This window comes from Rutidosis leptorrhynchoides, chromosome 1 (assembly GCF_046630445.1).
Source record: "Rutidosis leptorrhynchoides isolate AG116_Rl617_1_P2 chromosome 1, CSIRO_AGI_Rlap_v1, whole genome shotgun sequence".
NCBI classification, from domain to species: Eukaryota; Viridiplantae; Streptophyta; class Magnoliopsida; order Asterales; family Asteraceae; genus Rutidosis; species Rutidosis leptorrhynchoides.
The window spans coordinates 118,552,767-118,572,287 of NC_092333.1; the positions used below are offsets into that span (position 1 = coordinate 118,552,767).

A 19,521-nucleotide genomic window follows, 5' to 3' on the forward strand; every position below is an offset into this window, starting at 1 on the left:
ACAACCCTCCTAAAAGTATTGAAAAGATGTTTGGTAATCACGTAGGCATCAGAATGGTAATTAACACCAGCAAAAATAACATTCAAAGATTCAGATCCATCTCTAGTCCACCTCCTCAATATGTGTTGTTTAGGAATTTCAAAAATGCCATTAATTTCATAAACATGAAATATGTGATGACACAAACGGCCTTCACGGTTGAACAACAGACACGAACAATGTGCTTCACCAGATACAGAATGAAGAGAAATCTGAGGAAATATATATATATATATATATATATATATATATATATATATATATATATATAAACAAAAACAAAAAGCAAAAAGTAGAACACACAAAAAACAAAAAACATCAAAACTTCGTTGTAAAAAAGGGACATAAATAACAGAAACAAACAGAAAAAAGTGAAAAAACTAACCTTGTAAATCATTTTCTTACGAGGAGGAACGAACTTTTTCTGAACTTCACAAATCTTCTTAAGTTCATCATCACCATCAGCAACACAACTTATTTGAGAATACATTTTATCAGATTGAAAAATTTCATCTTGAACTAACAAAAAAAGGTAGGAGTGTACACGTCTCTTGCTTGAAGCTCAATCGACTTAACAGTTCTACACTTAATAGATCTACTTTTCATGTGAGAATCTATCAATCTGGTATTATGACGCTGCTTATCCATGGCAGCATCAAATCTAGAAAAGAATTCAACTAAATTTGAATGCTTATTTTTGCATTTAGAGAAAAACGAATTCTCACTTTCAGATAATGAGGATGTTCGCATTAAGCCATTAATTGGTACATCTCTAAAAAAGCAAGGAATCCACATCTCCTTGATTGCATACATATCGTCAAACCACTTTGCACCATCTAACTCAAAATCTTCAATTAACGACTTCCAATGTCTTTCAAAAGATGAAACAGACATTTCTTTGTTCCAAAATATGTAATTCATACATTTGCGGAAAACTTTATTATTATACAAAACATAACCAACCTGAAAAACACATGTAACAAAACAAAAATATTAAGATACATCATATGAATATTAACAAAAACAAAATAACTTAGTGTTGAAAAAAACAAATAGATATTAAAATACAACACATGAATGATAACAAAAAAAATGAATAAAAAGTTACCATTTCATTTAAGAAAATATAAAAAACAAGAGATGAATGATAAAAAAATAAAATAAAATAAATATACATAAAAAGTTACATGTTCTTTAAGCAAACAAAATTAAAATGCATCAAAATGAATGTTAAAAATTTAAAAATTAAGTTACCTTATACTTTAACTTCTGACTGATGTGCCACATACATAATATGTGTTTTGCAGTTTTAAACTTCTCAGCCACCGCTTCCAACAATGCAGGGTCTTGATCAGTAGTAATCAAACCAGGTTCATTAGAGAAAGTTTTTAAAAAATAGTCAAGAAACCATTTGTACGAATCAATAGTTTCACACGATAGCAATGCAGCACCAAAAATAACAAGCTTCTTGTGATTATCAATACCAGTGATAGGAACAAATCTCATATTGTAGCTGAAAAAAAAATAAAAAAAATAACATTAAGAGCTAACATACAACTAATGAATGTTAAACAAAACAAGTTCACATAAAAAACAAAACAAAACAAAACAAAACAAAAAAAAAAAAAAAAATACCTATTGGTACCATATGTTGCATCAAATGACACAATGTCACCAAATTCTTTGTAATTCATTTTAGACAACTGATCAGCCCAAAAAACACCAGTTAAACAACCTTCTTCATCACATCTATACTCGCAAGTAAAATCAGGTAAAACCTCTTTCTTCCTAAGCAGATTTTCAATGACAATGTGAGCATCAGTTTCACCAATATGCCTTAGCAAATCACGCCTAAAATTTTTGTAATCTATATTAGTAGGACCGACCATATCATAACCACCACTAATATCACAGTTAATATGGTGAGCAAGCATAGGGCCAATATTAGACTTCGAAGCAAGATCCTGAACAAAGTTCATATCAAAATAATGCATCTTTCTCTTCTTGTTCAGCGAATTCTTATTAACTTCAGAAACAAGCTTATGATTGTGCCCCTCAAAAAACTTGAAAATGAATATTTTTCCATTTTCATATTTACACCTTAGACTAGCCTCACAACCACACTTAATTGTTGAAGACTTACGGTTAGCAAATTTAGGAGGTTTATTGGAAGAATTTTCATCATTAACCTGATTATCATCAACTTCTTTACCTTTCCTAGATTGGCGTTTCGATTTATTGTTCACAGCCTCCGCATGATTAGAAATAACACTTGAATTCCTTTTCGATATATCAACATGATTAGAAACAATACATGGTTCATTAACAAGAGTATCAACAACTAATCTTTTAGGAACACCCGACCTGATACACCTAATGTGACAACCCGGATATTTTCGACCAAATTTAAACTTTAATCTTTATATGTTTCCGACATGATAAGCAAAGTTTGTTAAGTTGAATCCCAAAAATTTTAAGCTCTGTTCATATATTCATTTAACCTCGACCAAATTCCGACGATTCACGAACCATTAAATGAACGGTTATGATTATATATGTATATGTGTATATATTATAATTTGAAAACTTTAACCAAGTATTAGGTATAATACTTTATATGAACGTATTTGATTTAACATGTTTGGAATTAGAAGATAATATCAAATGATTGAATTATCTGATACATCATGATATGATTATGGGTCTCTGTTGTGAGGTCCATTGAGATTTAAGAAATATGTCCTTTTTAACGGTATTCGGAAAAATTGGTAAAGTGAATTATTAGAAAGAACAAAAGTGTCAGTTAACGGGAACTAGACAAGGGTTAGTGGAGATTCCCGTCGGATTTTCAATTTATGCTTTACAATAATTGTCTCGTGACTTTTAATAAGATAAAACCATCTGTCATGTTAAGATGATTTTTTATACGTACATTTATCCATTTGATCTAATCCTACAACCCATGAATAAACTGTAAGTTAATAACTTGAACCTATTATGATTTATTTATTATTTTACTCTCTTAAGTAAAAACATTTTTTTCGACATAATAGAACTAGTTTATTAATATATATGTTTAAATAACGTAGGTTGGAATATTAGTTGTTAGATATATGAATAACTTGCAACGTACATTAAAACGTGTTCATTATATATATATATATATATATATATATATATATATATATATATATATATATATATATATATATATATATATATATATATATATATATATATATATATATATATATATATATATATAAATTAGTTTAGTACACGATAGTAACATTCGCTTAGTGATGCGATTGATATTTAAAAAGTTAATACACAAATGAATTGTATTTAATTAAGTTTTTAAATGAAAACGTTACGAGTTATAATATTTTTTTGAACGATTTTAAAACAAACTTTGAAAAATAATTGGTTTTGAAAGACTAAATATTGTATGATTAGATAAATATTTCAAACATATAATATGTACAAATTTACAATTCTATATATATATATATATATATATATATATATATATATATTTTAATTTAGTCATAGAACGTCCCAATTTAAAATAATATATTTTGGTAAACAATGAGTCACTGATTTATAGAAGCAAATGACCACGACGCTCAAATTGTATAAGACACTTTTTTATAAGGTAATTTATTGATGAGTAAGTCAAATTATTAATAAGGGTACACGTCGCATAATGTAAAAGACAAGTTTTCTAAGCGTATGAAAATGCGTTCGAAAAACCGGAACTGGTACTTAAGTCGAGAGTCAACGTACAACACATCGGTGTAAAAATTACAGATCAACTATGCACGTAAATATAATATAATATTTAATTAATTATATAAATTAAATATATTTTAAAAATCTATATATGTAATGTTAGTTTGGCGTCCATGTTTTATGCCGCAATTTGCGGATCTTTTTTCCTTCATCACTCCGAAATTTTGCAGTTAATAGGTCCCATAAACGTACTATAAATCTCGAACGCGCTTTGGTTGATTTCACAATTCATATATCTATTTATCTCCTTGATTACTCCGTAATATTTATTTAATTTAATATTTTATTTATTATTAAAGATTATTATTAATATATTTATATTAATGTTAGTAGTAATATTATCAATATTATACATGAAATACTACGACGAGGTCATGAGTGGGTTATTTTCAAAACTGGTTTGCGAGTAGGATAGGGCTAAGGAAATTATGGGTTATAGCTATGGAAGTGATGGGTATGGTTCATGGGTATGCTCGTGAGGTCAACCTAGTGTTTATCATCCCCGTTGCATCTACGTACCTTTCCTGCAATATTGAATCTCAATATTGATACGTAAGCACTCATAACTTAGCTTTTATATATTGATAGTGTATCCCTGACTAGTGCTCGAGTATATAGGATTAGGCATGCTTGTATTTTTTGATATTGTCATTAGATAGGTTATGTTGAATCCTGAATTAGTTACATATGCGGTTGAGATAAGGTATAAGATATGCATGTCGTTGGAAAGCTAGCGAAAAATTAAACACTTTTCATTTAGATATCGAATGGTTTCGATGAACGGATTAGAAGTTATAGTTAATTGAATTTTAGTATTATTGTTAAAATAATTATTATTACTATCGTCGTTATTATCGTCGTTATTATTATTACCTAATATTATTGTTATTATTAATATTATCATTATTAATATATGTATCACTATTTAAAAATTGTTATTATTATTATTATTATTATTATCATTAAAATAGTTATTAGTATTATCATTAATATTATCATAATATTTATTATTATTGGTATTATTATAATTAAAACTAATATTAGTAACATCTAATTATTATGATTACTATTATTATCATTATTGTGAACGCTATATAAAAGACGACTAAAAGCTATTAACAAATTGATTAGAAAATAATGAGTATATGTATCATAATGAAATTAAAATTTGAAAGATATTAATTTAGATAAAAAATATCGTTTTCATTATTATTTAAAAAAAAGTATTATTAATATTAAAACTGTCATTTTTACAAAAAATATTATTTTTAATAGGAATATCATTGTTAATATAAAATTTCATTATTATTATTAATAATAATTATCATTTTATCATAATATCATTTTTAGTAAATATAAATATTGTTATTATTATTAGTAGAATAATAATATTTATTATTACAAAATAATACAACTTTTACTTACTATTATTATTATCGATATTATTTTATCAAATAAATATGTGATACAAAGATATTTTACTACGTGTAATATAATTACATTAATAAAACCTATCATATTATTTTTTTATGATATTAAATGAACTTTATAAATTTTATTACTTAAGATATATAAAAGTATATTTTTATTATATAAATTTTAATATAAAATTTTATTTATTAATAAATGAATTATATTATTTACTCTAATAAAATCTGTAAAAATTTTTAAAAATATAAAACGACGATATCTAAACTATATAATAATCATGTATAAATTTTAGAAATCATTTTGAGTCAAATTGACTTTTGTTGACTTTTGCAAATTAGTCTCGAGCATTAGGATTGTGGTACACTATGACTTGACCTAATTTGTTAGACAAATATTAACCAACATACAAATATATATATATTTAATTTAGGTTCGTGAATCCGAGGCCAACCTTGCACTTGTTCAATGACGTTATATGTATTTTTACTACGAAATACAATAGGTGAGTTTCATTTCCCTTTTTACCCTTTATATTTTTGGGTTGAGAATACATGCGTAAATTTTATAACTGTTTTACGAAATAGACACAAGTAATTGAAACTACATTATATGGGTGAATGATCAAAGCCGAATATGCCCCTTTTGCTTGGTAACCTAAGAATTAGTAAACCGATCTACTAATTGACGCGAATCCTAAAGATAGATCTATTGGGCCTAACAAACCCCATCCAAAGTACCGAATGCTTTAGTACTTCGAATTCTTTTTTATCATGTCCGAAGGATTTCCCGGAATGATAGGGGATATTCTTATATGCATCTTGTTAATGTCGGTTACCAGGTGTTCACCATATGAATGATTTTTGTCTCTATGCATGGGACGTATATTTACGAGAACTGGAAATGAAATTCTTGTGGTCTATTAAAATGATGAAAATGAATGATTATGATAAACTAATGAACTCACCAACCTTTTGGTTGACACTTTAAAGCATGTTTATTCTCAGGATTGAAAGAAATCTTCCGCTGTGCGTTTGCTCATTTTCAAGATATTACTTGGAGTCTTTCATAGCATATTTCGAGAACGTTGCATTCGATTCATTGAGTTCATCAAAGATTATTATTAAGTCAATTTATACTTGGACAGTGGATATTATGAAATGGTATGCATGACTGTCAATTTTCGATGTAAAGAAAGTTTGTCTTTTAAAAACAAATGAAATGTTTGTAAAATGTATCATATAGAGGTCAAATACCTCGCGATGTAATCATATGTTATTGTATTCGTTCTTATGGATTAGGACGGGTCTTTACATGTGGTATCAGAGCGGTGGTCTTAACGAAGCAGGTCTGCATTAGTGTGTCTAACTGATAAGTCGTTAGGATGCATTAGTGAGTCTGGACTTCGACCGTGTTTGTATGTCAAAAGTTTTGCTTATCATTCATAATCGGAAATCATCTGCTTATCATCCTTAGGAAATTACCTGCTTATCATTATAAGTATAGACACGTCTTGCTACATTAATTGCATGAGTAGAGTATAGACAAAATTCATATCTTAGCGTATCTGCTAAATCATATCTGTTACTTTAAACTTTGCCTGATATATTTCGTAAATTCCTCTGTAATCTACGAAATCTTTTGATCTATATATATAGATATCCTATGTAAATAGAATACCACCCGATAGCCTGAAAATCATTTTTTTTTATCGAAAAATCCTTTATTCAATCGTACGAAATGGAATTCGTCATTAATTCAAATTCCTCGGATTCCGAAATGGAATTCCACTTCAGCTCCGAAAGCAGTGTGACCGGAATGGATCAACCACTCAGCCATCATCTATTCTGGATGAATTGGGGATGGGTTCGTAGCCTCCTCAATCATTGGAGACAAGAAGAAGGTGATCCCTTCCATCCACCACATTACCCTCTTAACGAAGAACCTGAAGCACTTACCGGCGAACCAATCCGAAACACCATTTTCTCTCTCATTTTCAGAGTATCTCATCACGATTATATACTACATCAAATTCTAGATTTTATTTATCCGCTCGTCCGAACCGACAATCACCCCGGTGTAATAGAAGAAGTCAACGAGCTTCGCGCTCGGGTAGTGGCTTTGGAGAATATGGTGCAAAGATTACAAACACCAGCAGCAGCACCAGCAGCATAACCAGTACCACCATCATCAATGCCAACAGTACCATTACCACCTGCAACCACAACCGCGTCATAAATCTCAACTTCACTATCCGTCCCACGAGCATCAACGTCATACACACCATAGATACCAAGGAGTACCAACAACAATAACTGGGAAGTATTAATTCATAACTTCATTGGAGAAACATTCTGCGGCGATTATGTAATCTCTAAAGTCTTTGAGATTATCTAATCTAGCCCTAACCATACATCAGTTAAGCAAACCAAAATGATAGAAGGAAGAGTAGAAACCCTGACTCAAATGGTGTGTGGTTAACAAGCTAAACTTGTTTTACCAACAACATCAACAGTACCGTCAGCGTCACCAGCATCGTCAGTGCAGTCAACATCAGAATCAACAACACCTATAACCGTCAGTTCAAGAATTACTGTGGACATCATTACGAATCAATAAAGCGTATATTGTATCAACGAGTTATGAAGAATTAACTCATTCCCTCTGAAGAAATTATATGTATATTATATATATATATATATATTTTGAAATAAAAATAAATCTTTCCGTGCTAAGCTATTGTGTGTGAATCTTAACTACTCGGTCAATTCATATTACAAATATGAAATAATGTACGTCCTTCGCCTACAACTTAACCATCGTTAGCTACAATCTCTGTCTCAATTCAACAAATTCCAATTCATAATAAATCAAGTATATATTTGATTTTACACTTTCATCATCGATGTACCCGAAACTTTTCAGATAACATCATTCGTACTTTGCCAAGTTCACAAGAATTTAACGAAAATCAACATCACGCCTCAACTAATAACGAAGTATTGATTCATAATTTCAATATTATTGAAGAAATACTTATGTAATCTCTAAAGCCTTCAAGGGATTATTCAATTCTAGTTCCAACCGTAAATCGAATGAGTTTAATTTAGTATTAACTCATTAAAATCTATGTTACATCTGAAGAGAATATATACATATATATTTTCATAAAGACTATAATAAAATTCTTTTGAACAAAATATTAATTGAGAAATTTTTTAACGGGTAGGTAATGCCCGAGTATATATATATATATATATATATATATATATATATATATATATATATATATATATATATATATATATATATATTCACAATTAATATGTTACATTCTTCGAATCTGATTAAGCAAATTATCAACTATACTTCCTACTTTCACAATAATATACATTCTTTCATAGAAATCAAAAGAACCATACTCATTCAAACCCAATTACATATTCTGATTTTAAAACCTCATAATTCAATTCGAGATATAACCGGTACCATCACTTTTAGATTCCTACATCTTTCAAAGCTATACTTTGACTTCAAAACTGTGTTAGAACATCAAATGTATATTAACGATTACAATCTGTGTTCAAACCCTTCAAAAATTTCTGAAGACACTTCAAATAATGAGCAATCGAGATAATGATCCAACTACATATTACTCACAGTTATGTACTTAAAAAGCTCTCGAAACCAAAGTCATAATTCAACACATATCTGTGTCAGATCCTTTGTCATTTATTAGCAAAAATAACTTTGCAATTCCTTTTCAAAGTAGCAAATTCTATCACAGCCCCAGCAAGACAACTTTGATTTTTCATTCGGAGTAGCCTTATCATAATCTTGATATATATGATTACCCTTTTGTTACCGGAGAACCTTTCATGTTCCACCACATTAGCAATAAACTTATTCACAGCTTCACTAATCTTTGACCTTCCGAAGAATCATTATATTTATCGAAACCCCATCATTTACTCATTCGCATCTTGTAACGAGAATTGACATACGAATCATCAGGAATTATCAATCAGTATTTTGAAATCTTGCAGTATGTCTACGGCAACAATTATACGTGTACGTACAACGTCTATCTCCTGGACTTACATACTTTGAATGAGAAGTTTATGAAAAACACCTTGAACTGCGAACTAGTTCTTGAAATGCTGATAAAGCAGCAAAAAATATAAACGAATTTAACAGTAAAAGTTTGATGATAATGAATGAGTGTGCTGGCAAAGCGCAGAAAAAGAGAAATCTTGGAACTGGAAACTGGATTGAGCAAAGTATGAAGGAGGCTGTGGACAAATCACAAAGACTGAACCTGACTTCAAAGAATCCAAATGATTCAGTTTCTGCTGAAGTAATTAACGAATACCTTGCTTCTGACTCTAAACCCCAGCGGACAATATTATTCATCATCCTCTGATATTAGAAATTCTAAGATACCATTGTATCTTTCATATTTCTGAAGATATTTTCATAATTATTCTTATCTGAAATCATTTACCTCTTCGCGCTATCTGTATTACATCATAAAAGAAACTATTTTAGTTTCTAAATTCTGAAACATTCGAGTTTAAAATAGGAATATTTTTGAAGTTGTGTTGGGAGCTGAAGCATGAATTAGTATAATATAATGACACTTGATCAACGTGATTATATCACAGTAATTCATGTCGAGTTTCTAAATGGAACGTGATGATTCACAGATCATAACGTCATCATGTGTCATGTTACACGACTTTTATATTCTCTTTAACCTCTAAAATATCAAGAAAATATTTCTTGATGATTAGGTCTTTTCCGAGGTATTCTAGTAATTTGACAAGTCAAGATCGTGCTATTACAATTCCTTTCTTAGAACATTAACAATGTTCATTCCGAAATTCATATCTGCGAATTCTGGACCATTACAAGCGGTGCTTAATCACAAGAAGAAATGAAAGGACAAAGCTACGAAATAGAAATTGGGGTATAAATCGCAGCAAATAAAAGAAAGCATTAACTGAAGATAACAATGATTATGGGAGACAAAAGCAGGGACATCGAAAAATAAGAGAAGATATAAAAACCAACAACCACCCAGAAATTATAAACTGTATATATCAATACATATAGCAATATAAAGACACGGAAGAACTAAAAACACTATAAAACCAAGTGTATAGTAGAAGTAAATAGATTCTTCCGGCGGTAGATGAAAAAGAAGAATGACCGATATGAAGGTTAGGAATATATCAAGAAGCATAACTGGATGGAACATATTAATGAATGCTTTAGAGTATGAGTTAGAAATAATGGAAGGTGTGAGTTAAAAGGAAACGAAGGAGGTGGATTTATTGTAAAATATCCGACAGAGAAATCAAAACAGATGATCGTATTTAAAGCAGATCCTAATTCCCTTGATTATCGAAGAATCAAATCCTATTACGAAGATTTTCTCCAAATCTCTTGAACTTGGAAATCAATCCTATCTACGTCAAAAGATATGACGAATCTATACCTACTCATTTAACTCTTTGTGTGATAACTTCACTAGTATTCTTCACAAAATCAAATGGTTTTATTCATATTACTCAATGATGATAAAACCCTAATCTTCAGCTTATATGCGTCATGAAAACATACTGATTGTCAGCCATGACCATCCCAATCAAATTTCGGGACGAAATTTCTTTAACGGGTAGGTACTGTGACAAACCAGAAATTTCCGACCAAATTTAAACTTTAATCTTTATATGTTTCCGACATGATAAGTAAAGTTTGTTAAGTTAAATCCCAAAAATTTTAAGCTCTGTTCATATATTCATTTAACCTCGACCAAATTCTGACGATTCACGAACCATTAAATGAACGGTTATGATTATATATGTATATGTGTATATATTATAACTTGAAAACTTTAACCAAGTATTAGGTATAATACTATATATGAACGTATTTGATTTAAAATGTTTGGAATTAGAAGATAATATCAAATGATTGAATTATCTGATACATCATGATATGATTACGGGTCTCTGTTGTGAGGTCCATTGAGATTTAAGAAATCTGTCCTTTTTAACGGTATTCGGAAAAATTGGTAAAGTGATTTATTAGAAAGAACAAAAGTGTCAATTAACGGGAACTAGACAAGGGTTAGTGGAGATTCCCGTCGGATATTCAATTTATGCTTTACAATAATTATCTCGTAACTTTTAATAAGATAAAACCATCTGTCATGTTAAGATGATTTTTTATACGTACATTTATCCATTTGATCTAATCCTACAACCCATGAATAAACTGTAAGTTAATAACTTGAACCTGTTATGATTTATTTATTATTTTACTCTCTTAAGTATAAACGTTTTTTTCGACATAATAGAACTAGTTTATTAATATATATGTTTAAATAACGTAGGTTGGAATATTAGTTGTTAGATATATGAATAACTTGCAACATACATTAAAACGTGTTCATTATATATATATATATATATATATATATATATATATATATATATATATATATATATATATATATATATATATATATATATATTTTAAATTAGTTTAGTACACGATAGTAACATTCGCTTAGTGATGCGATTGATATTTAAAAAGTTAATACACAAATGAATTGTATTTAATTAAGTTTTTAAATGAAAACGTTACGAGTTATAATATTTTTCTGAACGATTTTAAAACGAACTTTGAAAAATAATTTTTTTTGAAAGACTAAATATTGTATGATTAGATAAATATTTCAAACATATATTATGTACAAATTTACAATTCTAAATATATATATATATATATATATATATATATATATATATATATATATATATATATATATATATATATATATATATATATATATATATATATATAGTCATAGAACGTCCTAATTTAAAATAATATATTTTGGTAAACAACGAGTCACTGATTTATAGAAGCAAATGACCACGACGCTCAAATTGTATAAGATACTTTTTTATAAGGTAATTTATTGATGAGTAAGTCAAACTATTAATAAGGGTACACGTCGCATAATGTAAAGGGCTAGTTTTCTAAGCGTATGAAAATGCGTTCGAAAAACCAGAACTGGTACTTAAGTCGAGAGTCAACGTACAACACATCGGTGTAAAAATTACAGATCAACTATGCACGTAAATATAATATAATATTTAATTAATTATATAAATTAAATATATTATAAAAATCTATATATGTAATGTTAGTTTGGCGTCCATGTTTTATGCCGCAATTTGCGGATCTTTTTTTCCTTCATCACTCCGAAATTTTGGAGTTAATGGGTCCCATAAACGTACTATAAATCTCGAACGCGTTTTGGTTGATTTCACAAATCATATATCTATTTATCTCCTTGATTACTCCATAATATTTATTTAATTTAATATTTTATTTATTATTAAAGATTATTATTAATCTATTTATATTAATGTTAATAGTAATATTATCAATATTATACATGAAATACTACGACGAGGTCATGAGTGGGTTATTTTCAAAACTGGTTTGCGAGTAGGATAGGGCTAAGGAAATTATGGGTTATAGCTATGGAAGTGATGGGTATGGTTCATGGGTATGCTCGTGAGGTCAACCTAGTGTTTATCGTCCCCGTTGCGTCTACGTACCTTTCCTGCAATATTGAATCTCAATATTGATACGTAAGCACTCATAACTTAAATTTTATATATTGATAGTGTATCCCTGACTAGTGCTCGAGTATATAGGATTAGGCATGCTTGTATTTTTTGATATTGTCATTAGATAGGTTATGTTGAATCCTGAATTAGTTACATATGCGGTTGAGATAAGGTATAAGATATGCATGTTGTTGGAAAGCTAGCGAAAAATTAAGAACTTTTCATTTAGATATCGAATGGTTTCGATGAACGGATTAGAAGTTATAGTCAATTGAATTTTAGTATTATTGTTAAAATGATTATTATTACTATCGTCGTTATTATCGTCGTTATTATTATTACCTAATATTATTGTTATTATTAATATTATCATTATTAATATATGTATCATTATTTAAAAATTGTTATTATTATTATTATTATTATTATTATTATTATTATTATTATTATTATTATTATTATCATTAAAATAGTTATTAGTATTATCATTAATATTATCATAATATTTATTATTATTGGTATTATTATAATTAAAACTAATATTAGTAACATCTAATTATTATGATTACTATTATTATCTTTATTGTGAACGCGATATAAAAGACGACTAAAAGCTATTAACAAATTGATTAGAAAATAATGAGTATATGTATCATAATGAAATTAAAATTTGAAAGATATTGATTTAGATAAAAAATATCGTTTTCATTATTATTTTAAAAAAAAGTATTATTAATATTAAAACTGTCATTTTTACAAAAAATTATTATTTTTAATAGGAATATCATTGTTAATATAAAATTTCATTATTATTATTAATTAGAATTATCATTTTATCATAATATTATTTTTAGTAAATATAAATATTGTTATTATTATTAGTAGAATAATAATATTTATTATTACAAAATAATACAACTTTTACTTACTATTATTATTATCGATATTATTTTATCAAATAAATATGTGATACAAACATATTTTACTACATGTAATATAATTACATTAATAAAACCTATCATATTATTTTTTTATGATATTAAATGAACTTTATAAATTTTATTACTTAAGATATATAAAAGTATATTTTTATTATATAAATTTTAATATAAAATTTTATTTATTAATAAATGAATTATATTATTTACTCTAATAAAATCTGTAAAAATATTTAAAAATATAAAACGACGATATCTAAACTATATAATAATCATGTATAAATTTTGAAAATCATTTTGAGTCAAATTGACTTTTGTTGACTTTTGCATATTAGTCTCGAGCATTAGGATTGTGGTACACTATGACTTGACCTAATTTGTTAGACAAATATTAACCAACATACAAATATATATATTTAATTTAGGTTCGTGAATCCGAGGCCAACCTTGCATTTGTTCAATGACGTTATATGTATTTTTACTACGAAATACAATAGGTGAGTTTCATTTGCCTTTTCCCTTTATATTTTTGGGCTGAGAATACATGAGCAAATTTTATAACTGTTTTACGAAATAGACACAAGTAATTGAAACTACATTATATGGGTGAATGATCGAAGCCGAATATGCCCCTTTTGCTTGGTAACCTAAGAATTAGTAAACCGATCTACTAATTGACGCGAATCCTAAAGATAGATCTATTGGGCCTAACAAACCCCATCCAAAGTACCGGATGCTTTAGTACTTCGAATTCGTTTTTATCATGTCCGAAGGATTTCCCGGAATGATAGGGGATATTCTTATATGCATCTTGTTAATGTCGGTTACTAGGTGTTCACCATATGAATGATTTTTGTCTCTATGCATGAGACGTATATTTATGAGAACTGGAAATGAAATTCTTGTGGTCTATTAAAATGATGAAAATGAATGATTATGATAAACAAATGAACTCACCATCATTTTAGTTGACACTTTAAAGCAAGTTTATTCTTAGGATTGAAAGAAATCTTCCGCTGTGCGTTTGCTCATTTTCAAGATATTACTTGGAGTCTTTCATTGCATATTTCGAGAACGTTGCATTCTAGTCATTGAGTTCATCAAAGATTATTATTAAGTCAATTTATAGTTGGACAGTGGATATTATGAAATGGTATGCATGCCTGTCAATTTTCGATGTAAAGAAAGTTTGTCTTTTAAAAACAAATGAAATGTTTGTAAAATGTATCATATAGAGGTCAAATACCTCGCGGTGTAATCATATGTTATTGTATTCGTTCTTATGGATTAGGACGGGTCTTTACACCTGAACACAACGTAATTGATAGTACCATCAACCAACCTATTAAATGAAGCTTTCTTGACATCAAATCCAGTAAATCCAACATAACTCTCATAAAAACGCAAGCAATGATCATAAGAAGGATAAACAGAATCAACAACAGGCTTTAATGCATCAGGAACTACTGGAAACCATAACCTGAAACGATTTGGAGTTCGATGCTCAACTGAACTCAGTATATGATTATATTCATCAATAACAGGGGAAGCATTCAGAACATCTGTAAAGAAAAAATACGTAAGAATAATAAAAAATATTAACATACATGTGATGTACGATAATAAGTAACATGAGAACATGAAAAAAGTAACAAAAGTTTTGGATCGAAAAATAAAATGCATCTGATGTATGATAACATCTAAGAAAGATAACATAAATTATGAATACGAATTAAACAAATAACACACATATGACGTATGTTAATATAATGATAAAAACAGTATTGTATTACATTAAAATGCATCTTATGTATGATAACATCTAATGATAAATCAAAATAATGTATAGGTATTAAACAAATAACATACATATGACGTATGTTAATTTAATGATAAAAACAGTATTGTATTACAGTAAAAATGCATCTGATGTATGATAATATCTAAAAGATAATCATATAATGTATAGGTATTAAACAATAACATACATATGATGTATGTTTATATATTGATGAAAACAGTATTGTATTACAGTAAAATGCATCTGATGTATGATAACATATAAAGATAAAACCCATATTGTATAGGTATTAAACAATAACATACATATAATGTATGATAATATATTGATGAAAACAGTATTGGATTCTATAAAATTGAGAATAAAACAGTAACATACATTGAATGAATGATAGTATAAAAAATAAAATAAAACAGTAACAGATGAAAATTAAATAATTATAAAACTTACCAGATGAATCAGCGATATCGACTCCAGAAACATTAGGAGATACAAGATGATTAATACTCATCGAAGAAACTGAATCAACTGCAGAATAATTGGATGAGGAAGCCATTGAATGAATTGAGGTAGACGACGGAGAATGAACTATAAAACGATCGATTGAAGATCAATAAATTGAAGGATGACGACGATGAAACAATGAATTCAATATGAAGGAAGAGGACGACGAATAATGAATCCAAAAAAAAAAAAATAACTGAAAATTGAATTAACTGATCAGTAATTTAAAAAAAATACTAAATCGAAAAAGAAAAATAAAAATATAAAAAGGAAAAGACACAAATACCCTTAGCTCTGTAAATTACCTTGAACGAAAAATAAAACAAAAGAAGAAGGAATAACGGCAGCGATGAGAGAAGGATGACAAGATCGACGACGTATAGCTGTTTATCCTCTTATCGCTGGACATACAGCTTAGCGCTGGAACGCAGCCGTATATATATATATATATATATATATATATATATATATATATATATATATATATATATATATATATATATATATATATATATATATATATATGGGGGAGATCAAGGGATAAGTGGTATTTTTGGGATAAGGGGATAAGTAAAATGAGATTTTTATATCTTTTACATTAGGGCTCCAATTTAAAAAAAAAATCCGTAATCTACTGACATTGTATAGATTCATAATTTTTTTTTTCAACAGGAGCTTAAAATGCATGTGATGCATGTTAACGTGTTTTGAGGTTTTTTTGAGTTTTTTTTTTTTTTTTTAGGATTTAGCCCGATTTAGAGTTTAGGGTTTAGGGGTTAGGGTTTAGGGTTTTCGGGTTTACGACCCGAAAACCCTAAACCCTAACCCCTAAACCCTAAACCCTAAACTCTAAACCGTTCGTATTAAAACTCGTTCTAAAACCCTAATTTCTAAACCCTAAACCCTAATTACTAAACCCTAAACACTGTTTTTTTTAATCAAAAGTCATTTTTTCTTTGTTTTTTGTTAAGATGTATCTGATGCATGAACAGCGGATAACATGCATCAGATGCATCTTAACGCTCCAGTTGAAAAAAAAAATTATTTTTTTTCTGAATCTACACAATGAAAATAGATACCAGCAATTTTTTTTTAATCGGAGCTGTAGAACTAAAGATATAAAAATCACAAAATCACTTATCCCCATATCCCACCAACACCCACTTAGCGCTGGATCCTATATATATATATATATATATATATATATATATATATATATATATATATATATATATATATATATATATATATATATATATATATATATAACTTTCAAATCAAATCAATCAATTCTTCATATCAAAAACACACAAATGAATATATAAAGAAAAAAATGAAAACTACAGGTAGCGGAGTAGCGTTCCTGACATGCTAATAGGGTTAACTACCTAACCCCTTGCGGCCACGTTGGTTCATCATACATAACTCCGCGTAAATAGTAAAGCGAGTTGCCTCCTCGAGATCATTAGTTATCTCAGATAACGATTTAAATCACTCGGGACTGAATTTTTTTTTTAAGGATACAAATTACCACCCTCTAGCTTTATAAACAACCCTCCATATATGCGTATCCGTTTTAGAAAGGAATGAGTGCCTTAAAACACAAGCCTACGAATGTGTCTTAATTAATTATTTAATTAAAAACAGATTGTTTAAAAGGGTAACATAAAAACCACCTTTATCTCAATAAAGGATATATCGGTCTTTTTCCCCACAAAGGAGTCTGATTTCAATTTGGTGCGTAAAATGGTATATGATTGGAAAATGGTTGCAATTGAAGTACTATGTTACACCTTGGAATTCTTTTTGTCTTTTATTAGTGACATGTATTTCCATGTCATTTGTTATACACATTAAAATGAACTTTCACCTCACGTTTAAATCAACGTGCCTGGCACAAATGAAATTAGAAAGAATGGTTGAAAACCTTGTAATTTTTTCTCATCGATTTACACTCAACCATTTTCTCTTGAAAGTTATTTAACTTTACGAACAAATTTAGTCTTGAAAGTTTAATCTGCAAACTCTATGAACCACCCTTTAGCAAAGCTGGTCACCAAAACCATTTTCAAGAGTCGTCGCAAAAATATTCAATTTGAGGTTTATGAAATCAACCACCGTCGTCACCGTTATAAAAAACTTTCGGCGATAGTAATGGAAAAAGAGCGAAACAAGACTAGCAAAACCAACAACAACTACAACACACCTAGATCAGGACATGAAACAAAAAAAAAAAAAATCAACTACAACCAGACCGGTTCCATACAAAACGTGTTCGTTGGCTTAAAAGCATTTTTCTCATTTATAAACATGACAATTTTCTCTTCATCATGCTCTATATCTCTCGGCTCATCCAGTAGGATAAACTCAAAATTATTAAGCGCTCCAAACGAATTATGTGTTGGGATTTAACATGTTCATATACTCTAAAAACCATTTATGATTATAAGAAAAACGGAAGCGTGCAATTACCAATTTAGAACATGTTAATCTTTAAACCAATTTAAAGTTAAACCCCATGGATCAAGTTGTGAAATAATACTTACAAACTAACAAGAAAGGATAGAGATTATACCTTCTCCTAATAAGGAGGTTAATGAGTGATGATGAAGATGATGAACAAGTGTAAAAGACCCAAGCTTTTGATCCTCCAACACCACCTTTAAGTTAGCTAGCCCTTAGAACCTAAACAACCTTGTCTAGTGAGCTTGAAACCCCTTTTAAGTTGCTGAAAATTTCGACCAGAGACAGCAGCAAATTGTGATGAATATGAATGGATTAAAGCTTCTAACTTGAAGCCTCAAGTGTAGTATACCCCAAGCTTTTAACTACCAACACTTTCTTTAATTGGTTAGGTTTTTTTTGACACTTGAATGAGCTAGATTAACAAGTCAAAACTCTCCCTCCCTCTTACAAGTTTCGGCCAGCAGGTACAAGGAGAGAAAGAGAGGAGTTTTTCAAGACTAATCACTAGAGTGCATGAGTCAATACATAGGTATATGAGTCCCTAGCATGCTCTAAGGAATATGATATCAAAAGCAACAAAACAAGCTTGTGTTTGTCCCCCTTGGACTTACCAAAACCGCCACCCATGGGTGGTTTATAAAAAAAATGCAATTTTTTTATAAAGCTTGTTTATTTTTAAGTTACTTTTATTTCATAAACCCTTTTATAAAATATAGCTCAACTTAATTATTTAAAACCTATAAATAATTATGTCCTTATCATTTAAATTATCCAAATAATTTATCTCAAGTCATAATATTTTTTTTTTAGAAAACCAATTTTCTAAAAGTCCAAGTGTCGCGTATTTATTTAACGACCCAATCGTTAAGATTAAATACATATAACGTGTCGGTAAGATTGT

The 19,521-nt window shown here is 28.6% G+C and overlaps 1 protein-coding gene across 1 annotated transcript; it reads right to left on the reverse strand.

Annotated features, from left to right (window-relative positions):
• Positions 1–558: 558 nt before the first annotated feature.
• On the reverse strand, positions 559–16,206 carry LOC139888560 (protein FAR1-RELATED SEQUENCE 5-like). The gene is made up of 5 exons (XM_071871565.1): positions 16,101–16,206; positions 15,156–15,411; positions 1,675–2,412; positions 1,294–1,552; positions 559–1,002 (listed from the first exon to the last, which is right to left on the reverse strand). Exons 1-5 carry the CDS (start codon positions 16,204–16,206, stop codon positions 559–561), a joined length of 1,803 nt encoding a protein of 600 aa, XP_071727666.1.
• Between the last annotated feature and the right edge of the window lie 3,315 nt (positions 16,207–19,521).